The sequence below is a fragment of the Pteropus alecto genome, unplaced genomic scaffold, assembly GCF_000325575.1.
Source record: "Pteropus alecto unplaced genomic scaffold, ASM32557v1 scaffold5, whole genome shotgun sequence".
Lineage (NCBI taxonomy): Eukaryota > Metazoa > Chordata > Mammalia > Chiroptera > Pteropodidae > Pteropus > Pteropus alecto.
The window spans coordinates 10,212,708-10,239,221 of NW_006441953.1; the positions used below are offsets into that span (position 1 = coordinate 10,212,708).

Below are 26,514 nucleotides of genomic sequence, written 5' to 3' on the forward strand. Positions count from 1 at the left end.
GGTTGACCTCACAGATTGCAAGGATCTTGTCAGCTTACAATCCCTTATTTTTTATTTTTTACGCCTACAGCACCTAGTCTTCTAGGTGGTCTCCCATCCAAGTACTAACCAGACCCAACCCTGCTTAGCTTCCGAGATCAGACGGGATCGGGCTTGTTCAGGGTGGCCTGGCCATAGACCTGGGCACACTACTTTTGCTGGGGAAGGTCTTATCTTAAATCTATGAGATTGGAGTTTATGTTTATTAAAAAAATGATTGTGTGAACAGTGCAGTATAAGAATGACAAAAACTGCTGCCTTAATATTAACTTCAGATGACTCACCTTTTCCTCTTAACATGGAGTTGTTGGAAAAACCTAAGAGGTGAAATTCTGTTTTCTCCACGGATGTTCTTTCCAACCATCCTTTAAGGACATTTCCTGTATTGGGCTTTGGAGGTTAGTAGATAACTCTCCATATCACTTTCAGCTCCTCAAACGGCAGTTTTTGCAGAAAGCAGACATTTGGAATAGGTCACCCTTTCAGCCAGCCCCAAGGGCAGAATGGAGTCGAGCTTCCTCATTCCTTGCCAGCTTGCCGGCCTGTTGGTTTTTCCCACCGTCACTGACCTTTGAGGCAGAGAAGGAACAGGGTTGCAGGATGAGTCATGTGTAAGCTTATGAACAAACCCAAGCTGTCAACAGAAAGCGGAGCCTCCTCCTCTGTAGGTGGCATAGCAGTCAGCATTTGCACTGTCCAACCAAACATGCATATTCATGGAGGAGGAGGCCAACCGTGGATGGAGAAGACGCTTTTCCAGATACGGGGGTGGACATCACATACCTCGATTCATTCTCTTCGAACTAGGCTGGAGTGTTTCAAACTTCCCTCTTCCTTCTTGTTTTATTGAAACAAATTATACAGACCCGTTTCAGAGTAGAGGTTTGATTTTTTTTTTCAAAGACTGTGAAATATAGAATCTCCCAAAGTAAACTGAGTTTGTGGGCAAATAATCATGGCCAAAATTTAGATCATTTGTAAGTATATTTGAAAGGAGGGTCTTATAAATGTGGATGAATAATTACCCAATTTATAAAATAAATTAATACTCTACATTTATATAGTATATCTGCAATTAAAATAAAATCCAAGAAGAATTTTTTTCTTTTAATTAGGTTTCTTTTTCCCATTTCCCCAAAGGGCTTAACAAAATGGTGAGAGAGAAATAATAGCATTATGCATTTATATAGATGCATGAAATTGTTATCTTGGAAAGTAAGCGGGTATTTGGACTTGAAAAGAGAGTGATAGACAGCTCTGATACTTTTTATGCCTGATAGGCCAAGGAAGTCACTGCATGCTATGCATCAGGCAGTCTGGGGCTGAAGGAAGAGGGCCTAGACTCTTAGCACCATATGTGGTCGGCTGAGCTTTCTGGAGACTGGTGAGGTCTTGGAATCCAAGACTGAATGTCTCATTGACTTGATACAGGTGACCAGTTGTAACCCATCCTCCTCTCCCTCTCCTTCTCTTTCAGAGTTGAATGACAGTATAAATGAAAACAGTGACACCGTTGGGCAAATTGTCCACTACATCATGAAAAATGAAGGTATGGCTGCTGTAGTGTTTGGAACAATTCAATAGTCATATGTTTTATTAAAAACCTGTTTCAAAGAGTCAGGATTTGTATGGACTTTCCTGTCGATGTTCTGAAGTTATCGGCAGCAACTTTTGCCTGAGCTCACTAATAGCACAGCTTCCAGCATTATTCAACCATAAGTGTTTCAAATAAGTGAGTTTTCTAAGTCAGTCTTCGGAAGGTTGCAGAGTCATCCGTGGAGGTGACGGCTTACCTTTAAATCCTGGCCTCACTTCAATATGGGGAAAGTCACATTACCTCAATTTGTCCTCTGTAAAAGGAGGTTAATAATAATATTTACCTCATAGCATTGTTGTGACATACTGCACATAAAATGCTTAGTAAAAGAAGTGCTCAAATATTATCTATTCCCTTTTTTGTGCTTTTAGGAAAACTGTGGTAAAAGACGCATAATGTAAAATTTACCATTATACCCACTTTAAAGTGGATAATTCATTGGCATTAAGTACTTTCACAGTGTTATCTCTATCTAGTGCTAGAAACTTTTTATCATCCCAAACTGAAAATCAGTACCCATTCTTTATCCCCTTGCCCCACCCCTATCCACTGGCCACCACTGCTTTCTGTGTCTATGGATTTGTCTGTTCTGTGATCTATTCTCAAGTGTTGAAACTTTTGAAAGGTTTATGCTCTATGGATTTAAGCATTTTTTTTTCCCTCTCAGAGGTATTCTAAACCCCCATCTTCTTAAATGGAAGATTAATTTAGATAAAATAAGGTCGTTGTTCTGAACATGGGTTATTATCTGCAGAGGACGATGCCATGTGGTCAGTGACTTTTGAGGTGCGTGCAACTTCTTGCCCACAAACCCCATAGCCATGATCCCCACACTTTGCATTCTCACGAAAATTTAAAAGAAAACCTTTTCCTTGGGCTCTGCCTTACTCTAGTCAGAGCTAACTCATACATTGTGCACCGATGCAGCTGAGCCTTTTGTCCAGAAGTTGAAATACCTCTGTACTGCCCAGTAAATACCTGCTCCTTCCGCCCCTAGCCTTTTTCTACCCCCCATTCTCAGTATCAAGAAGAGCACCCGCCTGGCCCAGGCTGTCAGTCAATGCGATTGATGTAGAGGAACAGCCATTGCATATGGTTCAGCATAATTTTTTCATTGTTCCTTATAGAGTGTGCTTTATGTATTTGGTACAGATCAAAATGCTTTCTGTGTGTAATCTCCCTTAATCCCCAAAATATCTCTCGAAAGGTGGTATTATCATATCCATTTTACAGAGAGAGATGTGAAGGCTCCCAGTGCTTGGGGTCACACGGTCAGCGAGCAGCCCAGGCCTGCTTGGGTCTCTCTCGACTCTGCAACGTCGCCTCTCTTCTCTCCTAGTTTGTAGTTTTCAGTTTCTACCGAATGTAAAACAAGATAATAAACTTAATAGAATGGTGTTAAAAATAAGACCAAAGCAAACCAGAACACTTGGATTTTGATCTCTGTCTCCCAGAGACCTTCCTTCAGGGAAAAAAAAAAACTTGGCGACACTATTCTTGAGCACTTGATGGTGCGTGTTTCTTTTACATAAAAAGGTGGTTTTTAATTTACATGGGAAATACGCAGGTATGTTCTTGGCATAAGAGCTTCAGCCATTACAGGAGTGCACAGTGAGGCATGGCGTGGACGGCCCCTTCATTGCTCCTGTGCCTTGTACATTTAAAACTGCCTTCCATGGCTTTGGGGAGCTGGGAGGCCTTTGGGACTGGGGCTTGTGAGAGCTGAAGCAGCTGCTAAATTAGTGAGTGCTGGATGAGGTGTCGAATCAATGGAAATAAGTCAACTGTGGAAACTTTGTGAGGGCTGAAGTATTTATAACTTCATGGTTCTCACTGAATGTCTGCTATGTGCCCGGCCTGTTCTAAGGGCTTTGTAGGAACTAATGACCCTATGAGTTGGATGCTTTATTCCCATTTTACAGTTGAGAAACTGAGGCCCACAGTGCTTAACTAACTTGCCAAAGTTGCACAGCTGGCGAGTGGAGAGCTGAGGTTGGAACTCTAGCATCGGACTCTAGAGTCTATACTTAACTACTTGCTGTTACTGCCCCATTGGTGGTAACAGGCAATCGGGTTGGTAAACTTATTCCCTTCAAAGAGGTAAAGCGTACAGTCACTATTATAAAACTCAGGAAATGTGAACTCATTAAATTCTCAAAACTACCTTGTGAGGTGGGCCCTGTTGCCACCCCGTTTTGCAGACAAGGCAGCAGAGGCCCAGAGGGGAAGAAACTTGCCCGTGGTCTCACCCCAGTGTATGGCAGGATGGTGCCAGCAGGGGGCCCTTCTCGTCATTACAGCAGAGGGGGCGCGGTCCGGTCCTTGGAGCATGCGTATCATATAATTTCCACATTCCCACACTCAAGGGCAGATAGGTCTGTTCTTTTCTGTTTAAATTATGTCCTTTTCCTTTTGGACAGTAGCCTTTTTATTTCTGCTGCATTGATTACCAGTAGGTACGTTAGAGGAACACCCGAGGCACAGTTTTCATTCTCTCTCTTCTGCTCGCTGGTTCTTTCCCTTCCGTCTGATTCTTTACCCTCTTCTCCTGTCAGTGCCTTCCCCTGTCTGCCTGTGATTTGGCCCGTGAGAATCGGCGGGGATTCTGATCCTCTGTGAAGCCCTTGGTCTTCCGTGGCCACCAGGAGACATCTGATCTCACTGGATATTCCTGTCCTAGCTGTGGCCCTCTCTAGCTTCCAGCCTGCACCGAGACCACCGCTGGGTGATCAGTTACATACTTGGGTCTCTTACCAGTTATAACCTAGCCTTTTCAGTTTGCCTTTGAGACTTAAGTCCTCCATAGCTTTAGCAAACCCATTTTTATTTTTCCTCAGTCTCTGTCATTAAAAGATTCTGAACCTACTATTCAATTTAGTCCTCCCTGTTGATGTTAATTGAACTTCCTTATTCTTTTTAATTGTAAGCATACACTAGAATAACTTCTCTTGTAAAATTGAAAAAAAAAGGTATATGATTAAGTACAATCCATCTATCACCATTTTCCCATGTTAATTTAGGTTTTCTTTGCCTATATTTACATATTTTAAAGCATTTTCAATCACGATAGATGACCAATCTGCTTTCCATTTTTAATTTGGCTAATGGAGTAATATTTCACCTCTGTACTCTTGGTGACAGACTTGTTTATGGTTTCAGCATATCATGTCTTGAATGTTGCAAGTCAGGTTAGTTTAGATAAATATCTCTCGAAGAGTAAATTTATCAGGTGACCTGGGCACTGATTATTTTCCTCCTAGTCTCAAGGCTTGGATTAACTACAGTTCTACCTTGAATTTTTCTTTCTAAGTTGGGCTGAATTGAATAGTGTTTCGAGGTCATTGGGGTTTTTCTGCCTTGTGTGGGTATTTGGAAAGTACTTGCAACTCCATAGCTAAGTTCCTCTGCTGGGCCCTTAAACCATCAGATAAAGCGACAGTCAGGAGTATTGTAGTCATTCTCCAAGTATGCCAGATTATTCACACTAGGCAGAGGGATCCCTTTGAGATATTTTTATCTCAATTTATATTATGGCAGAAAGGATTCCTTTATAAACTGTCATTACTGAGTAGGTCTCTGAAACTTGCTGTAATGATTATGCAAACATCCAGTGAACTATCGAACTATTGATCATTCGGGTAGCAACGTAGACATTGAAGGAGTTGGAAGAACATCAGGGCAAAAAGCACCCACTCTAGAGTCAGACAGACCAGGGTTTGTGTCCAGGTCTGTCACTAACTATGACTCTGGCCAGTCACTTACCATCTTTAGGCCCCGGTCTCTACGTCTGTAAAATGGGGTGATAATTCTACCTGCTGTTCAGGTTGTCAGGAAAGTCAGGTGTGGTAAGGTCTGTGGAGCTTTTAATCAGTGACTGGCACATAGCAGGCACTCTCGCTTGGTTATGGTGTTAGTAGTTCTTGCTTGGGAGACTTGCCTCAGTTGTAAGGGAGAACTTTGAAGAGAATAGCGAGTGGTAGGAGAAAAAACAGGGAATTTTTGTTGCCTGATTTTGATTGCTTTATGCATATTATCAGGCAGAAATTCAGGAAAGAAGAGACATTTTCTGGAAATTACTGCCCACTAGAAGCCTTCTCCTGTGCTCAACGGGTTTTCTTTGCCCTGTTGCTCACTCTTCCCATTCTCTGCAAACCCAGGAAGGGAGGTATAGTTGACAGAATGCTGAGAAGTGTAGGGGACACCATATTTTATGGCTTATTGGAGTTATCAGTGAGGAGGAGATATATATTCAACAGAACTTAGATTATTGTTCTTTTATAGTGATTTTACAACCAAATTAAAGCATGTGTGTAAGTCCTAACAGTGGTGTTATATTAGAGAGTTTTCTCATCACAGGAAACCAAAAACGTTCCCAAGAGACAGATTACTCGCTGGTGTAGACTAGAAGTTAGACAAGGGTGTATGCACCTGTGCCTGAGCATGTGTGTGTGTGTGTGTGTGTGTGTGTGTGTGGGTGGGTGTGTACCACATACCAAAGAACCTCCTCAGACAGGGTAGGTGTGGATGCTGTTTGCACAGGAACTTGAGTCTACTCTGAAAAACTACTCAGGGCGAAAAAAGGGGCTGTTTACTAATTGTTTCTAAGAGATAAGGATGAGGTATAGGAAAACAACAGAGTCTATAGAAAACAAGTTTTAGTGATGATTTTAATGTATTTTAATAATCTTCCTGGGATCATTTTATACTTCTGTGTTTCTAAAGGACGTCATCATTCTGTAAGTGATTTCTGAGACAACTATTCAAATTTCTGTTTTTTGAAAAACTCATTCTTATAAGTGAGTGCTATGACTGCTATCTTTTTCTTTATACCTTTTTTCATGGTTGTTTTTCCTATTTTTTATTTATAGTTTTGAAGCTTGGTAAATGATGACAGGATATTTCAACTGGCCAACTATTGTGTATTTTCTAAATCCTTTGCCTGGGAGAAATTTTTTTTTCCTGTATCCTTAATATTAGTCAAAAGGCAACACAATTGACATCACTAGAACATACTTCGGTTTGTATATCAGGAAGTACCGTGTGTTTGTCATGTGAAAGAAGACACTGTCAATCCATTTCAGCACTTTCTTTGTCACGGCAAGTCTTATTAGAGCAAAACTTGTGTTTGGAAATGCATTTGTGGATCCTCACAGAGAGTTATGAAGGGAAAGCAAAGACAATATTTCCTTTCGAAAAGGACGGTATGCCGTGTTACCATTTCTTTAAAAACCCCATGCATTTGCAAGGATTGTGTTTGAAAATTAGATTGTGGGGGTCAAAAAAGCTTAATATTTATATATAAAACACAGCTATACATATAGTACATAAACAGATATGTCATATATCTGTAGTATTATAATTTCATGGGAAGGCGATTAGGAAAAAAATACCAAAAAAGGCTACTGGGTGAGGCAATAATGAAAAAAGTTGAGAAACACTGTATCAACCCTTAATTGTTAACACTGCAAAACAGCAGTGTTGGAACCAGAGTTAACTTTCCTCCTCTAGGGATGGCATTTGGAATGTGAACTGTTACGTGTTGGTGTTAACTCTGATGGCAAACAGTGACTTTTTTTTCTTTTGTCTCTAGAGCATTCGTTGTGGTTCGCCGCAAAGTGTAGTAACTTTAAAAAGCAATGGAAAGGTTAGGAGTCAGTAATGACATCTGGCCTTGCAAATTAAACATACAAGAGAAAGGTGAAAATTCACTGTAGGCTTTTGTCCTTGGGAGCTTGGCCACTCTAGAAGAGGGGACAAGAACATTGTGTGTCTGTGCGTGGCGGTGGGTAGGAACCCCAGAAGCTTAGATTCAATTTGCTTTTGTTGACAGCCATGTACAAAATGGATTGTTAAAAAAAAAATAACATTAGAAATCTAATTTAAGTCAGTCCATATTAAGTTAACTTGTATGTGTGATGAACACTTGAAATTTCAAGCTGTCTGGCCTGAGCTAAGGTCTTCTGTGTTAAGGAAGCAGAGGTAAGCCGAACGGCCCACCTGGAAAATTATATTATATGCAGGATTATATGTTGGATAAACTTGATACTACTTGGACATCCAGAGTTTAGAGCTTATTATTTGGGCACATAGAAATCATTAGAATACTGGTCTCTTAAGACATATATTTTATTACATACTGAGCAAAACAAGCTCTGCATTCAGAGGAGCAGCAGCATGTAAATCTTCCCTGTGGTTCGAGACAAGAGAAATGTTACATTGTCATGATGTGTAGGAAGCAAAACTATCTTAGACCAGCTTTCCTCTGTCTAGATCATACTAAATCCCCACGTGATAAAAGTTGTTGGCAGTTGGTGACATCTTGCGAGTTTGCCTTGGGAAAGCACCCCCCGCCCCCTTCTCTAGGGCCCCAAGGCCTCATCTGTGAACTGAAGGAACTAAATTTGGTGTTTTTCCAACAGCTTTTCAGTTGTGATAATTCTGTGATTACTCATCTTTTTCATGCCATTTTAACTTTTTTGTTATTTTTTACCTCTTAGCAAACGCTGATGTTTTAAAGGCAATGGTAGCAGATAACAGCCTGTATGATCCTGAAAGGTGAGTGCTCCTCCCTCCATTTCATGGGACATGTTTTTAAATTGTTTGCTAGAGCAGGTTTCCCAACTTTGGCACTATTGACATTTGGGCCAGATAATCATTTGTCGTGGGGAACTGTCCTGTGCCTTGGAGAATGTTTAACAACATTCTTGGCCTCTACTCACTGGATGCCAGTGTCCCTCTCTCCTCAAAATGTCTCTGCAGTTGTTAACGTGCCCTGGGGGCAGAGTCACCCGCAGTCCGAACTGCGGTGTTAGAGAATGGCCATGAGAGGAAGTAAGAGCCTGGGTTTGGGGACCTGGGTTGAGTCTTAGCTCCGCCACTTATTGAGCATCTCTTCTTGGCGAAGTTAACTGACCACTCTGAACTCAAGTTTCATCACCTATAAGATGTAGATAGCCACTTTACCAACTTTATTGGGTTATTATAAGGAATACAAAATGCCGCAGGCATCGAATGACCTCCACGAACAATGATGAGTAAATGAAAAGCCGGGCTGGTTTTGGGGCACCTGCTAAGTTTTAGTTTTATATTACCATTTTTAGGTTATGGTTGTTGAGCATCTTAGTCCTTCCTAATCAGTTACAGAACGATGTTGCTATATAATTTTTCATTTCTTCAATAAAGAGCATTTATTCAGTGCCTGCTGTATGCTGGCTGCTATGCTGGAGCTGGGCATTCAGATCCTTGCCATGGAGGACTTGGCCTAGTGGGGTTCGGAGACGTGTGTGAGGCCTTATGGTGGAGAGCATGAGAGTGCTATAAAAGTAGAGACTTGGGCCACTGGAAGCTCATGGAAGAGCCACAGAAGAAGTGCCATCTGTGCCAGGCATGTGACAAGCAGAGACAAGAGGCAGGGGCAGCTTGTAGGCAGAGAAAGACCAGGAGAAAAGGCCCTGGAATGTAAAAGTGTGGGACACACCTGGGAAGGTTCAGTCCGGGGTGAGAATAGCAAGAAGGACCAGGAAGGCCAGTTGGGACCTAGTGACATGGCAGGGAGTGTGGCCCTTTCTCTGCTTTATTCTGCAGGTGGTGCACCCAGCCCATCTCAGTTATTTAATATGTGCTCGTCAGACGGGCCATGTTAGCCTTGCATTTTAGCATGGTGACTCTGCAGGAAGGTTAGTTTAGGAAACTGATGGTGTAGTCACAGGACATACAAGCTGTGACTTCTCCTGCATTCCAGCCCCAAGCACAGACACCTGGTGTTAGCTCACGGTATCTTTGCCTCTGTCACCTTTGGGCATCATGTAATGCCTTCATGGGGTTTTATGCACAGCAGGTGCTTGATAAATGATTGTTGAACAAATGTTGTTAAACTTTTGAATTCGACCTTCTACTGTGTGGTATTAATTTAATGTTGTTTTACCTAAAGCTGCTGCTGAGTGTTTTTATTTTAACAATCTAAAGAGCATCCCCTAAAGAGTACCAGGTCGCTATTGGTTGAAACTGTCTCCTCAGCCATGGGCTACACTTCTTCCTTAATGTGCAAGCAGGCTGGTTTCAGCAGCATAAAGGCTGGTTTATGCAGTCATAAGACTTCCATGTGCCTCTGAGGCTCTTGGCACAGTCTCAGGTGGCAGAATTTGCTGTGACGCAGCGCCCCACCTACACCCACCTACAGCCACTTACACCACCTCTGAGGGCTGGTTCCTGGTCAGGCTAGCGCTGTCCTGGCTTCATTCCTCCTTTCCTAGTGGACCAGAGCCTTGACATGTGCCTTTGGAGAGTAGCCAACCTCTGCCCTATATGCTTCTGCTTTTTTCGTTTTGGATGGTCTGGCTGTATTTCTTCCAGATTATCAAAGCGATCGCTTTGTTTTTACCACTATCTGATGGTTAAGATCATAGTTTCTAGAATTAAGACTTTCTAGATTTGGAGCTCGGATCCATTACTTATTAGCTCTGTGACCTTGGCAATTTATTAAACTTCTCTGAGCCTCGAATTTTTAAAATGAAGAAATTAATAATACCTACCTTATAAGGTTCTGTAAATATTAATTAAATTAACATACATTAAATGCTTAGACTACTGTTAGCTATTTTGTATTACTGTTTTCAATTCCATCAGCATCTCTTTTGAGCACCACTTTTGATATCTTAACCTAAAAGCTTTCTTCCTTGATGCATTAGTTAGATTGGATCAAATATTCTAAGTAATTTGATAATTTGATTTGAATTTAAGTTTATCAATCCTCCAAAGCATTTCTTTGCTTAGAAATCTAGGCAGGCATTTTGTTATGTGTGAGAAATTAGTATGGTTGCATGAGAATGGAGATCAGTCATTTATAAGAAATGTACTCCTTTAAAGACAAACAGTGCGTCATCATTAGAAGCAGGGGCTTATTTCTAGCCAGTAATTCCATTCTAGAAGTAATAAATCACATTACTGCTGTTTCGAATGAGCTGTCATTGCATAGTCATAAGAGCTGAGTATTTGCTGCCTAAGACCAGTTCACAAAGCACATTTGTTTAAATGAAAGAGGCATTTTTTTTCTTTTGATTTAAACCTGCTTCTTACATGGCCGGGGGGAGATTGCTTAGCTGGTGTTTTTTTTAAGTAATCAGTTCTAACATTACCTTTTCTTTCCACCTTAGCCCTGTGACTCCCAGCACTCCTGGGAGCCCACCTGTGAGCCCTGGGCCCTTGTCACCAGGTGGCACTCCAGGGAAGCACATCTGTGGCCACCATCTGCACACAGTGGGCGGTGCTGTCGAGAGGGATGTGTGTCATCGGTGTAGGCACAAGCGATGGCACTTCATAAAACCCGCCAGCAAGTCCAAAGAAGGCCGTCCAAGGCGTCAAGGAGAGGTCACTGTCCTGTCAGTGGGCAGGTAAGATCCCTGTGGATGCTTTGGCTTTGTATGACATTGTTGCTGTGGTGTGTGGGTTCGTACTGACTTGTTAACTATAGAGTATATTCTGCTTAGCCTGGCTCGGGTCCTACCTCTGGGCTTTTCAGGAGTTATCTGGTCTGAGTTCTGCATTTTTTCCAGCAGCAGAGGAATCTTGACAGGTAGCTATTGCTGGATCAGATGTCAGATGTATTAATCGAGGTAAAAAATTAATTACTTGCTGTATTAGGGTTCTCCAGAGAAGCAGAACCAATAAAATATAGATAGATATAGATGAGAGAAGATTTATTATTGGAATTGGCTTGCGATTATGGAAGCCATGAAGCCCCATGAGCTGCTGTCTGCAAGCTGGAGAACCAGGAGAGCTGGTGGTGTAATTCAGTCCAAGTCTAAAGGCCTGAGAGCCAGGACGGCTGATGTCCAAGGGCAGGAGAAGACATGTGTCCCAGCCTGAGCAAAAAGAGCGAATTCACCCTTCCTCTCCCTTTTTTTTTTATTCAAGCCCTCAGGGGATCGGATGATGCCCCTACATTGATGAGGCTGACCTTTACTCAGACTACAGATTCAAATGCTAATCTCTCCTGGAAACACCTCAGACACATCCAGAAATAACAGTTTTACCAGTCCAGCTGACACATAAAATTAACCATCGCACTTGCTGTAATAGTTAAAGCCCAAATATCAACTGTTTATGGAATGGAAGTTTATGTTTCACTTGTGGAAATCAGCAGATCAGTGCGTGGCTCTTCAAGCAGTCATCCAGAGTCCCAGGTCATCCACCTCGTGGCTCTGCCAGGTTCGCTAGCGGAAGGAGAAAGTACATAGAGTATTGTTCATAAGAGGTTTTAGTGAGAAGGGCCTGGAAGTGGCACATTTCATTTTGCTCACGTTCCACTGTCTAGAACTCCATCACTTGGCTTGACCTAACTGCCAGGTGTCTGGGAAATGTGTCCAGCCATGTGCCAGGAAGAAGGAAAGCGATGGAGCTGGTCCACTGCTCTCCAGTCGGTGCCACGTAAGATCCATGTAGAGTCCTGTGACTGCTTCCATGTACTTCACCTCACCTGAGTCCTGGGTTTTCCAGTCCTAAAGTACTATTTATGTGTGATCCATATGATGTGGAGATCTTGCAGTTCAAGCGACGAATTACTTCGACTACATGTAGAGTGTTTTCGCAGTGGAATGCTTTTGCAGTATCTGCTGTCTCGATTCTGAGTCTCACGCAGGAACTGCATTGCTAATGCTACGTTTAGACAGGCAGAAGAGAGTAATGGTTACGAGCGTGCATGCTGAAGCCAGACTGGGGAAGCACCGAGCAAAAGTTGACAGTACTGCATATGTGACCCTTCTGTCTCTACTGACAAACTGTGGGAAGAGCAGCCTGGACTCATTGCATCTCCCTCGTTTGAGTCTTGGTACCACTACCTAAAAACTCTTGCTTCTCTCCCTGCCTCAGTTCCGGCCTCTATAAAACGGGGATGAAAATAACACTCACCTCATTAAGTTGCTGTGAGTAAATAAGTTGATTTAGGTAAAAGTCTTAGATTAGTTTTTGGCACTTTAAGGCACTCAAGAAATGGTGGTTATCATCATCATCATCATCATCATTATTAGTATTTTAACTCAGTTGATTTTCATCATGTGTAGCATAAGCAATGAGGAGACTGCAGGGCTGTTTGCCACTTCCAGCAAAACAGTACAACTCATGACCACGCTGCTTTATTAAGAAGCAGAGTCATGGGAATTTTTGAATGCTGAATGTAATGAGAACCTGTAGCTTGTTTAGACAAAGCATAGTTTGTTTTAAAAAAAAAAAATCTGCTGAACTGTTCAACTCAGATTCAACATGCCTTTTTTAAATGCCCCAAGTCCAGCTCTCTTTCTTTGGTGTAGAAATACTAGGAGCATTTGACTGTTAGCAGCCTGCTTTTCAGCATGTGCTGCTTGCAGGGTCTTCAGTTTGACAGGGTAGAGCTGTGGTTACAACGTTTCCTTAATCCTCCTTTCGCTTACTTAGTCTCTCTCCTCCTGATGGTGTGTAATCTCATTTTGGACAAAGAATTTACTTGAGATCGTTTTAAAGGAACTTAAGGCCAGAACTAGAAAGAAGCTGTTATGAAAGACTTCAGGGATTTCATGATGATGGAGTAGGAAAACAGTCAAATTCAGCAAATTTAACCTCTCTTAATCACTAATGAAAATTTCCTTAACTTTTTTCTTAAACTTTAATGAAAATTAACCCAAATTTGTTAAAAAAAAAAAACCAAAAAACAAAAAACGACAAAAACTGGACACAAAACCTCATTCTGACCAATAACTGATAAAATGCATAGTTGGGGCTCTGTTGGGCGTGTGCGTGTGTGTTTATGTGGAGATTGGATTCTCTGACAGGTATACTTTGTGTAAGTCATATCTGGAGTGAACATTTTGGTTATGTCATTACGTCCGTCCAATTTGCAAACTACTCATGCTTTTATCCAGCCTTTTGTGGTTAAAACAACTGATGCTTTAGAAACCACAACTCTGGGGCTGTGTAATACTTGAGCACCATGTTTTTAATGCATTTTCCATGCTCTGTAAAGTATCCAGAGTAGTCCGTGACATGCATCAAGTGAAAATCAGCCGGCAGGTTTGCCCGGGGCAGGGGAATTTGCTGGCAAGAGTGCCCCTCTGTCCTAACTTTGGGCTGGGATCCTCTGGGGGGATGATTTTTGATTCACCCATAATTCTTGTTTACTGGAAGAGCAAAACCCATCATATCTCTTCTTTGCCCCTCAGGTTTAGAGTCACGAAAGTGGAACACAAGTCAAATCAGAAGGAGCGGAGAAGTTTGATGTCGGTTAGTGGGACCGAAAGCGTCAATGGGGAGGTCCCTGTGACACCTGTGAAGAGAGAACAAAGTGACACAGAGTAGCAGGTGAGTTGTAGTTTTGGTGACACTGGGGACGGGGTGGTACGTGGTGGCGGAAGGTACTAAGAGCCTCCCCGGGGTGTGTGGAGTATAGCAATGACTTGGCAGGGAACTGAGCCTGCTCTCCTGGAACTGGCAGGACTGGAGGAGACCGAATGTGATTACTCGTCTGTCCAGAGTTCCTTATAAAGAGGCCGCAGATGTGGGGGCCCCCCCCAGGGGCTTGGCCTGCATGATAACGAGGAGAGGATTACGTATGACACACTCTGGAGTGATGGGGATTGTGCAAACCAGAAACCACATAACCCATCTATAGAGCTTGCATTACCACAAAGCAGAGGCACTTAATGTAAGAGTCTACGCAAAAAAAAAAAAAAAAAATTTAGAAATCTAGACCTTTTAAATGTGAAATCTCCACAGGTTTTTAAATGTTGCAAGCATATTAGATTTCTTTTAAAAACCATGCAGGCCAAATGAAATATAATCTTATTGTCATTTTTGGGTAAACTGTGATTTTTAAAGGCTAGAGCAAGCTTTTTCCATTGAGTTGAAAACCAGTTTTCTTTGATGTGCCATAGTTCTAAAATACTCTCAGTAGGAATATTATTGTTTCCTCCAAATATTTTGAAGCAATTTAAAAGCAAAGCGAAGGCTTCTTGGTTTGGGAGTTTTAATTTTGGGAGCTATTGCTTAAAAGAAAAAAAAAAGCCTATAATAATTTAATATTGGCTTAGCTTTTATCTTACTCTTTTCTTCCTGTCTTGGCTTGAGTAGCATTCATCCTTTTCATGTTTCTTATTATATGTAAAGGGATGAGTGTGAAGACTCAGGAGTGATCATGCTCCAAAATCTATAAAGGAACCGTCAGAGCCTGAACATTAAGGCATAAGAGGGGAGGGTGGGTCTCGAGAGAGTGGATGGTGGGGTCCTCGAAGGCCCCTGGAAATAGCAGTGTTAATCTGAGCCCTGAAGTCAGGAAAGCAGGTTTAAATGCCGGTTTGCCACACACTAGCACTGAGGCCTGGGCAAGGTGTTTGGTTTTTCATGCCTCACTGGAAAATGGAAATGGTGCTCCCTGCCTAAGCGGGTGGCATGAGATTTCCATGAGATGGCACATGAGGCCCAGGACCAGACATGTAAGAAACGCTCAGTCAGTGCTGCTGGTTATTAATTGTTCATTCACTTTTGGTTGGTATAGCTGAGTGGGTGAGAGAAGTGGTTTTTGAGCGAAGCTTCTCTGGTTATCCGCCCAGGCTCAGAGGATGACCTGGAAGTAATCTGGAAGAGTGTGCTCCTGATTGTGTAGACACGGGGGGCTCTGATAGCTTTCCAGCACTAGTTACTTCAGTCTTGCCTTCCGAGAGATCTGGCCCCTTCCCCTGAGTTTAGGAGGTGAACAGAGCCTTTCTTTAAAGAAGAGGAACAGAGCAGAAATCTGTCTTTGGCTTCTTAGCCAGTTACTGGTGCCTTAAGAAGGCAACCAAGAGGAATTTAGGAAAAGGAAGAGGATGATGAAAATGGTAACAAAAGCTGCTAATGTAGTCTTCTGCTCTTCCGGGCATTGTACTGATATGTATCTCACATGTCACCATTATAAACATCTCCTAATGGGATACATGCTATTATCCTAGTTTTATAGATGATAACCCAGTGAATGGAAAAGATAAGCTACATGTTCAGGTTTACATAGCTGGAAAGAGGAGCTGATTTGAACCTGGGTCTCCAGCTGTAAGACCAGTTACACTCTTCTACCATCCTAGGATGCTCATGAAGGGGCAGCCTGGACCCATGAAGGGAGAACGCTTCCACCAGTGATCTAGAGCTTCCTGGTCTAATATGGTAGCCACGAGTCACCTGTGGCTACTTAAATTTAAGTTAATTAAAACTTTAGTTCTGCAGTTGCCCTAATCACATTTCAGATGTTCAGCAGCCACAGAGGGCCACAGGGTCTGGATACTGGACAGTGCAGATGCAAAACATTTCATCACTGCAGAAAGTTTTATTGGAAAGTGTAGATGGTATGTTAGGTGTTAGAATTGGAATCCTGAGTGACCCTGGTAAATTAGAGAAGGATTCAGGTTAAAGTCTGTCTGCAAAGAGAAGCATCTGGCTATTCAAATCTAAGGTGAGGAAGGCCCAGCCATTTTAGCTGCAAAGAAAGCGTGGGTGGTAGTGACAGTCTGAGTATGAGTCATCAAGCTGGCCCTGTGTCCAGATGGAGACGGAGCAGACCCGGAAGAAGATAATGCTCACCGTCAGGCAGGAAGTGCAAGGCTTGGCCGATTAGGGCCCCGCTAATGTCCTTTGGCTGGATTTGGCCACTACTGACCGGAGGGAAGAAGTCAAGATTTGGGAAGATTAAAGAATTAGGATTGCTTAGCTGGTTTTCTTGCTCCAAAATCTGTCTTTTGTCTGACTATAGGAATCAGATCTAGTCATCTGAAGTCCTGACCACATCTAACTGGTTTAAATTTGATATTCCTTGCAAAGTACATAGTCATCCACCAGGATTTTATAAAAGAGCATTGAATTTGATTAGAAGACATGCACTTGCACCCTTACTTTACCAGTTGGAAATTGTACTTAACTGCCCCTATTCTCCGTTTCTTTGACTATGAAATAGGATATTAAATTAATGATTAAGGCAAGTGTCAAGGGAGTGTCTGGCATGTATCTGGCTCTCAGTAGAGGGTAGTCATAGTGTGTCGTGCCATCCACATCAGCACACGAATGACTTAAAAGGGGAATGTGTTTTCTGAGCCTTCATCTTGGCATTAATTTTGAAGTTAAAATAAAAATTTTTATTACGGAAATTTTCCAACAAACTGAAACAGAGAGAGGATATTATCATGAATGCTCATGAGTCATGGAGCAATTTAATCATAATGTCTACTGCTTATTGAGTATTTACGATGTACCAGGCATGCTTTGAAAGGCATGTTCCATGTATTAATGGATTTAATCCTCACAGCAGTGACGGGTAGGAACTAGTTAGCATCCCATTTTGCAGATGAAGATCTTAAGCACAGAAAGTTAAGCAACTTGTTTAGAGTTACCAGTAAGCGTGTGATGGCGTTGAGAGTCCAACCCAGGCAGCCTGGCTTCAGGAGTCACAGCCTTTGCCACTCAGCTGGGTCCAGGGAAAGCAGGACATATGGTGAGAGCCTCCTGGGGTTGGCATCTGTTGAGTGGCCATGTCCAATGACCCCGGCAGAGCACGAACTCTAAAAAAGGAGGGAAGGGACTATTCGTTAACATTTTTAAAAAATTATGTATTCATTAAAATTTTTCTTGCTAGCCTTCTTAGATTTCTCATCCCCAGAAGGAGTATGTTTGGGATATTTAACATGACTTGATTTTCCAAATAGAGAAATCCTGAAACTTTTCCTTCTGGGCCCTAATCTCTTGTTCTGGCCCAAATTGAAAGATTTACTCCAAAATGTGGATAATAAAGTACGTAGGACAGGAGTGTTATGTGTCTTTTTTAAGTCTAATAGTTTTTAGAGTTGTCGTTTTTTGTTTTTTGTTTTTGAAAAATGCTTTTGTTTAAATTTGGATTTTTAGCCAAATAGTTTAAACAAGGAGTGCCTTGTTTTACTGTTTTACTGTAGAATTGATTCAGATATTCAGATGCATAGCTACTCATTTGTTAGGTCTCTTTCTTTCTTTTTTTAATTAGGTGGTTGATACTAGGAACTAGACTTAATGCCCTAAACAGAACAATATCAAAACTCGGGCAGGATTTCTTTCTCTTTTTGAAAAAATTAGTTGTTTGTCTCCTCTTGCCCTTATACTTTTCACCCTTTTCCCTTGGCCTGAGTAGTTAGATCTGACTTGCCCTCTGCCTGATTTATTTTGGCAATGCAGTTAAAATGGTTTCTTTTTTCCACAGAAAATGTGTTTTGATTTCTTCTTAGAAGAATAAGCTTTTGTTCTTCAAAGTTAAATAAATCAAATTGCTTTCAGCGTGCATATGCCATTGCCTTGTCTTCATTATCACTGGTCTTTATTTTAAATTGTTTTGTTATTGAAACTGTTCTATTAATTCTTATTTAAGTAATTTATTCTAGTGATTAAAAGCTGAGTTTTAAACCACTTAAGTTTAATTTTAACTGTGCCCCTAATTACCAGTGGTTTTAGGCAAGTTATTTAACCCCTCAAAATCTCAGGTTCTTCATCTTTAAAATGAGGTTGTTACTGGAGTTACGTGCCATAATGTATATGGGAAGTCCTTAACTCAGTTCTTGGCACAGAGTTAGTAATTACTAAATATTTAGTATTATCAATAATTTTCATCTTATTCTTGGTGGCCTTAGTTATTTATTAACACATTCCTCAAGCATCAGCTTTGGGTTCTGTGAATCCCTTTTTCCTTCTTTAGAACATTAGAGCTTTGGTCTCTTACAGCATCTTGGAAATAGATAGTTGGCAAATCCCTTAGGAATTTGGGTGATTTTCCTGTCTATGTTAAGAGGACCGTAGAAATAACCATTCCTCTCTCACTGGAGGTGGAACCAGAATTAGTTACAAGGCAGTTGAAAAGTTCTGCTGACTTGTTTCTTTCATTGTAAAGATAAGAGGATGGTTTAAATTAAGAGGTAGGAAGGACTGGGAAGTATTCTGCACTCAACTATGCCACTCTGCTGGGGCTCTGCTCTGCTCCTTTTTGCCAAGATGATTTCATGGGTCATGTGTCTTCCCTCCAGAACATCTTGACCAATCACAAGGTCAGCTTTGGTGACCTTTGGTGTCATTTTCTCTAACGTTGAGGCAATACACTTTCTGCTGAACTCTGTGACAGGCAGTGTGACAGAGGGTCCCTGTGGGGCTTCGCGGAAGTTACAATGCTTTATTTGCAGTCACACTTTTATTAACTCTCCAGGGAGGGAGAAGATGGTGAGAAACGGCAGGTACCACTAGTAAGTTAATATTTTTCTCTGTAGCTTGTATATTTTTCAGGGGAAAATACATATATTTATATAAAAAGCAAAACGATCTTGAATGGAAACCCCTTCATTTGATTCGCTGGTCTTAAAGGGGTGATAGTATATATATTTGTAAAAAGAAACTGCAGCCTTGTGAGTTATGGGTGAAGAACCAGGCTCAGAGGGAGTAATTTTTCCCAGTGAGAGGCCCTAGGTGGGGAAGAATCCACACCTTGGAGCTAACATGCTCGGTGGGCTTTGAAGTTCGAGGGAGCTTTGCTTTCTCCAACAAGGGAGAAAAATCCTTATTCAGTTTCGCTCACAGTAGCGATCATTTTGACATCAGCCTTCGCCAGGCAGGGTGATCTTGGTCTCCTGTGGGGACCTTCCGATGTTATTTGTCTGTTAGAGCTGTGTGTTGGATCAGGTCCAAGTTCGTGAGCCATTCTCTTTCCTTACAGGTAGACTATGCTCTGAGATTTCAGAGGAGCTGTGGTTCAGGTCAATTCAGGTACAATTACATCTCGTATTCACTGAGCCCCTACTATGTGCCAGGCCTTAGGGATGCAGCACTGTGGATGGACAGACAAGGGCCATGCTCTCCTGGGGTTTCTGTTCTAGTTTTTATAGTAGACTTTCCTCTCCACGCCCTTGGCTCCCTGGTTTCAGAGTAGCGAGGCCCTACTCTGTTCAAGGTCATGTTGTTCAAGGTCATGCTGGGAGTTAATCCCAGAGCCTGGACTTGGGTTTCCTGATTGTTCAATCTCTTCATTGCTTCCAAGGTATCAAATGTTAAAAGTACTTGAAATCGAATCATTTTTAGAAAATTGAAAAATAGGACATGCACACAGTAACTGCGTAGGTCTTAACGAAATATAAGCTTCACAGTATCTACACCCCTCCTTCTCCACCACACACACATCTCCCAGTCCCCCTTCCCAAGAGGGGCCACATATATTGGGATTCTCTATCTCCTTTCAAGATTATTCTATGCTTATACAACATATATATGTAAGTACACCCCCCTTTTTTTGTTGAAACTGATGACTAATAGAAATTTATAAAAAGAAATGCCCTATTTGTTCTTTGTTTTTGGGAATAGTTCCAAAACATTTATGGATGTAATCTGAGAGTTTTGGGTGGACCTAAAAACATACTTTGCTGTCATCACTGTGATGTTCTAAATTATTTTTCCTCAGCCTTGCTCTGTGCACAGAAGAGAGTATGAAACATATTTGTCAGTATTCCTGGAATTTAGACAACATGGGAACTAAGGTTATTGTTTTGTTTTGTTTGAATTGCCAGCAAAGCAAGCTCTCTTGTCCCTGCACATATCCCCCTAGGCAGAGTCCACCCCAGGGCTCCTCCCTCTTGCTGACCAGCGATTGACCCTCTGACATCTCTGGAGTGATTGTGGTGGCAGTGCATTGTGGGGGCGACGGTGTGGGCATCCAGGTCAGCCTGCCTGGCGTAGAATCGCTGCTTTTAAACTATTATTGTGTGGCCTTGGTACATTATTGAACTCATAAGCCTCAGTCTTCTCCTAAGAAAATGGGAATCATTATTGATCTATGGAACCACTGGGAAGATTGAGTTACTGAATCTAGTAGGCTTAGCATGGCAGAGCCTGGCCCATGGAAGCACTCTGTAAATGTCCGCTACTGTTCTTAGTAATCAAATGTTTCCTTAACACCCTGTCCTTCGAGGTCTTAGTGCTCATTATCTGTTCACCTGCTTAGGTTTCTAGTGTTTTAAAACATTTCTAATTTTTAAAGGGACCAGATTCTTTTTTCTAGAGAATCCTTTTTAACAAGGATCGAAGACACAGTAGTGCCCCCCTTATCCAAAGTTTCACTTTCCACAGTTTCAATTACCCGCCATCGATCATGGTCCAAAAACACTGAGTGGAAAATTCCAGAAATAAACAATTCACAGATTTTAAATTGTGAGTCTTTCTGAGCAGAGGGATGAAATCTCATGCCGTCTGCTCCATTCCGCCCGGAACATGAACCATCCCTTTGTCTAGCATCTCCACGCTGCATGAGCTCCCCGTCCCCTGGTCACTTAGTGGTTGTCTTGGTTATCAGGTGGACTATCACGGTATCGCACTGCTTGTGTTCGAGTAACCCTTGTTTATCTCACTGTGCCTAATTTATAAATTAAACTTTATCATAGACACGTGTGTGTAGGAAAAAACATAGTCCATGGAAATAGAGTTTGGTACTCTCTATGGTTTTAGACATCTACTGGGGATCTTGGATAAGGAGGGATGGCTGGATGTGTGGCTTCTGTGGGATCATAACTTAGCAATGAAATCAGGGTTTTATCTTTATCATTAGAATTGTGAGGTAAGCCATAAACTTCCTTTATTCGTTCCAGATAAATCTTTTCTGAGGTTCTAAATCTCCCTCAGTCTTCTGAGGGAAATGGGCATACGTGGGATTTCTGAATTATCTTTTCAATATATGGAAGTTTTGTTTCATTTCTTCCAGCCTGAATATTCACTTGTATAAGACTGTGATCACCAAATGTGCCCAAAAGAGAGCGTCAGGCTTGTTAAACATGGGGGGGTGGGGGGCAGGGTCCCGTGGTGATGGGAACCGAGAGTGATGGCTTGTGGCCTGATTCCTGCCCATCCCGTCCAGTGCCGCTAGCTCTCCCCTCGCCTTCCTGCCAGGCCCCTCCTGGTTTCCGACTGCTGTGACCATCTGGAAGGCACCTTTTAACATTAATGTGCTGTGGTAAAGAAATCCTATTTAAAGTCCGTGTTTATCAGTATAGATATGTTCACAACTGTAGAATGAAATGAGAAGAAATGTAACAGTGCGCAAAATGCACCGTGACACCGTCCAGGAATCAAGGCCACAGATGAAAATTTACAAGCCACAGAGAGTATTGGTGTCTTTTTTTTCCCCACTGCATTGTCATCTTGATAAGACAGATACTTACGTGGAAATTGAGAGCTGCTGAGCCGGTAAAATACTGCCTGTTAATAAGTGTGTGTTCGTGGCGAGAGTGAGCCCAGAACTGCAAATCAGTGTTGTTAATAGAGCTTTTAATAGAACTTTAAAAAAGGTTAATTCCCCCTACCCATTTGCTCCCCTGCCTTTTTAAATTTTTTTTTGGCTTAGTTTCTGGTATTAATAGTGAGGGCTTTAAGCAATAATTTGTATTTCTCACTTTTTCTCTCAAAAACACTGTGTTCAGTGTAGTTTTACAGAAGGCAGCTGTTGAAGAAAGCCAATTGATTGTTTGGATGATAATGAATCCCAAGAGCTAATCCTTGAGCGCATACTGACTGCTTGGCTTTATCTCAAGCACTGTACATATATCATCTTATGTAAAACCCCTAATAATCCTACGAGGAAGTGCTACAGAGGGCCAAGCTTCAATAGCTAGTCATAGGGGTCTGAATTTGAAAACAGGCCTCTGGCTCCAGACTCCCCCATTCCTAGCCCAGCCCTGGATCTGGCACGCCTGCTCCTTAAAGTTGGTCAAATTTGTGCAAATAACTATACAGAGGAAGTTCTATATTGGAATGAAATCTCTTACTGTGATGAAACGTTACATTCCCAGCCTGACATCCCTCACCCTTGACCTTGGTTTCCTTGATGCAAAGAGGTCTGGGTCTAAGGGAGCAGATGATAACAAGAGGAGATATAAAAATAGTTGAATACCTATTTTCTAGATAATGGCCTAGTTTGAAGTTTTACTGGGAAGATTCTCTCTTGCTATTTTACTTTTTTCTTAGGACCATTTTTTTAAAAAAAATTCTCCACCTCTGGCCTTTCTACCTTTTTCCCTGCTAGCATCTTCCATATTAACTGACTCTCAATTGAAAGTATTCCCAGACTTGACTATGTTCACTTTTACAGTTCAAATCTGTAGTCTAGCCATGCTAGGCTGTAGCAGTGCAGTGTGGGGAATGACTTATTTCATTTATAATTAATAACTTGATCTGTGCTGCTTTGGGGGACAATGTTTTATTTCCTTTTTAGCTAAGGGTCCTTTACCCAACCTTTTTAGTTTGGTAAATCTCTCTCATAACCACTATGAATATTATAAATTACAGAGTGACAGTAGGGTAATATGGATAATAGTAGACTATATATCTTAAAGGATGAGCTACAAAATAAGTACAAAGTAATACTTAAGATATCTCTCAACTTTTGCTATTTCTCTATATTTTTGTAATTTAGTTCCATCTCTGTTTTTGGTTAGCATTTAGAGACAAACACACTTGTGACAGACAACAGAATGTTTTCTTCTTTAACCTGATGTAGGTTGGCCTGCATCGTGTGTATGTTTCAACATACACAGGCAGCTCTGGAATTTTAGTCCCGTCTTGGGTTATCTCAGCCTTCAAAACAGGAAAGTAAAAGAGTATCTAACTGTCTGTCACTTAGATGAGACTTGTAAAAAAATCAAAACAAAAGAAGTTTTAGAAAAGAGAGAACTGTTAATACCATGCACAGCCCTTGAGGTACAACGAAGACCCAAGATCGGACATTTCGTCACTGTGCTCTTACTTGCTCAGTGAGATCCTGGCCAAGGTGCCCTGTGTGCTCGAGGGAGATCCTTAGTTAACTCTGTTTGGTGTGGCTTGGGAAAAACACCTTACCTGATACTACATATAAGATTCCTTGTGGCTGAGCGTGTTCACTTGCCAGAATGTGGCTGAGGAGTGAGAGAACACTGTTCCAAGAGGTGATACATGACTCACAGGGAGAATGTCCACCCTTAGTCCATTATGGTTCTCAAATTCTATTCTTTCTTCATTTATAAAACCTTGATAATGAGGTCCTTTTGAAGTTGTGGTACTTGAATTTCTTCAGATTGCATTCTAGAAGAAGCATGTAGTGGGGGAAGAATGTTGTAGGATGGGGTTGGACTGGGTGAGGACAGATTATAATTTCTCTGTTTTTAAATATTCAGGCAGATTAATGTGAGATATTATGTTTACCTTCTATAAAGCTTTACCTTTTTTGATTTCTCTTTCAGGAACAACTTTATCTGAAGATTCTAAAAGACTGAGAACTTACGAGATACGAAGTTGCCTACGGAATATTTTTTATCTTTTATACGATTTCTCTCGTGGAGTCTGGGATAAAAGCTAAAAGGGAATATTGTTGCTATGCAGGATACAGAATTCAGTTGGCTCTGAAACAAGTTTTGGTTTTAAAAAAGTCTGTTGAAAAATTTATTACATTTCCAGGGAAGAAAAGAGCTCATTTTTTATCTTCCCCACCACTTTCGGCCACTACCCCTGCCCATCCGCCATCCCTGGCCTTAACGTACTCACTACGGTTTTCTCAGTGTGATCGCTGTGTTCAGTGGAACTGTTCATGTGCAGTCTGTGCCGATGCTGTCGAGGTGTGTGTGTGTGTGTGCACGTGTGCACACTGCTTCTGCTCTCCCAACCCTTACTCCTATTTTACTACTGGTTGTAAGAAGATCCTCTTACAGTTTAACTGTTACAAAAGATAAAGAGAACTCTTCAGTGGTGAAAGGCCCTTGAAGATAACCTAGTCTGGCCCCGAGAAACTGATCCCCCAAGAGATCACAGAGCGAGATGGAGCCGGCTGGCAGATTTTGGATTCTGAGACCAAAAATTCAGTGTCGATGTCTGCTACCACCATGCCACTCTTAGGTCACTTATAAAATACTGCGTTTTTAATTTCTTTTTATTTTAACTTGAACTAAGCAATTCTTTAGTCCGTTGAATAAAGGGGGAAATGATTTAAAGTCATAAAAACAAAGAAAATTTAGTTGTGACAACCCCAAGGTCAAAACAAAACAAAAACTCTCTACTCCAGAGCAAGATGAGCCTGGCATCTTCTCCAGTGGGTTTTCCTTGGTGCATTTGTTGTTTTCCATCTTGTAACTAATGCTCGTTACTTAAAAGTTTCTTGGTGGTTATTTACCCTTTGGGCTTGGAAAACTCTGCCTTTTTTTTTTTTTAATATCCTTACACTTTATGAAACACCTGAAAGAATGTCGAGGCAAAGATCATAGTACATTTATGGTCGATCTGGGCCAAGGGGTGAAGGGTCCACTCACAGGGCATCTCTGAGACTTGCTTCCTGGTCAGTGTTGCTGTGGTGCCCGGGGCACTTCTTTTATTTCAGAGAGAAAGGGCAGATTTCTCATTTGACTCCCAAAAGATGATTTCCATTAAAATGTACTTTAAAGTATTTACTGTAAATATACTCATTCTGTTCTGTTTCTGGCATCAAACTAAAAGTTTTTAACCTTTTGAATGAATGGTAGGTTTAATTTCATGTGAATTTTTACTGACAACTAATTAAAAGATATATATATATATGTATATGTACACACACACACACACACACACACACACACATGGTGGATTGGAGCATAGAGGAAGTCAGTATGGAAATAAATTTCACCAAGATCCAGAAAGTAGCAATAATAGGAATTCTGGGGATGTGTATTAGTGTAAATTATGTATGTGTGTGTGTGTGTGTGTGTGTGTGTATACATATATACGTATATATATACATATATACGTATATATATATACGTATATATGTATATATATATATTCTAGACCAAAAGTTTTTAGTTAAAAAAAAATCATATTTTTTGTTCATTTAAAAGCTATGCCCCCAAAATAGGGATAAAACTCTTCAGCTTTAATTATTTTTAAATTTTATTCAGGTCAGAGTACTTTTAAAAATAGCAATACAATAGGCAAGAGAATACTCAAAAATATTTAAAATTGTATTTATACCAAGAGTACATTTTAAATATTTTCTACTACTTGAGCAGGTTTTGTCTGGCTAGCTTCCAAATATGCCAAAAGTTAAGCATTCAATGTTTTCAACACACAAGCTTTTTACTGGTTTCTGTTATTTAATAAGAATTCTTAAGTGTTCCCAAAGCAACTGATGTTTACAGGCTTTGCGTTTTTCCTCCTTCTTCAGAAGGATTGGGGATCCACAACAAACTTACGCTATAAAACACTAATGATGGAGTAACTCCTGGTGTAATAAACGAGTTGGCTACCACCTTGATGTAAAAATTTGTAAAGGAAATTTTTCACCCTTTTGAGTGTCAAGTGTGTTTTTAACTGTCTGGTTTGTACTTTTATGACTTTTGTACTACCAAAGCAGAGTTAAAAATAAAAACGTTAAACACAGCATGTTGTTTTTGAATGGTCCAGTTGTTGGCGCTTTGTTCCCTGAAAGTATAAGGTGGGAGCGTAATTTACGGAGCTTAATATTACAGCGCCTAAATTCTTATGGCAGAATTGTGCAGTGATCATCTGGCTGACTTTCCTTGTTGGATTTTCCCCCCAAGGTAACACCGTTCCCCACCCTCCATCTCCCAGAATGGAGATAGTTTTGGATGTATAGAAAAGTGGCAAAAGCAGTACAAAGAATTCTTGTATCCCCTTCACCCCATTTCTTCTTTCTTCACCCCATTTCTAGTTTTGATCATTGGTACGTAACCACAGACCAATGATCAAAACTAGAAAATTATCATGGTATGTTATTACTAATTAAGCCACAGTTTTATCCTGATCCCACTAATTGTCTTACTAGTGTTCTTTTCCTGTTCCAGGATCCTCTGTTGCATTTAGTACGTTGGCCCCCTTAGTCTCTTCCG

General features: G+C 41.2%; 1 protein-coding gene and 1 pseudogene across 1 annotated transcript in view; one reads left to right on the forward strand and one right to left on the reverse strand.

The window, feature by feature from the left end:
• RELL1 (RELT like 1) overlaps nt 1-26,047 on the forward strand; it is a 51,827-nt gene extending 25,780 nt beyond the window's left edge. Inside the window, exons 3-7 of the mRNA XM_006918940.3 lie at nt 1,517-1,588; nt 8,134-8,191; nt 10,789-11,025; nt 13,825-13,963; nt 23,884-26,047. Of these exons, the coding sequence (XP_006919002.1) occupies nt 1,517-1,588; nt 8,134-8,191; nt 10,789-11,025; nt 13,825-13,960 (503 nt within the window). The 3' untranslated portion in view covers nt 13,961-13,963; nt 23,884-26,047. The remainder of the gene's footprint in view (nt 1-1,516; nt 1,589-8,133; nt 8,192-10,788; nt 11,026-13,824; nt 13,964-23,883) is intronic.
• On the reverse strand, nt 62-179 carry LOC112485533 (annotated as a pseudogene).
• Nucleotides 26,048-26,514: the final 467 nt, after the last annotated feature.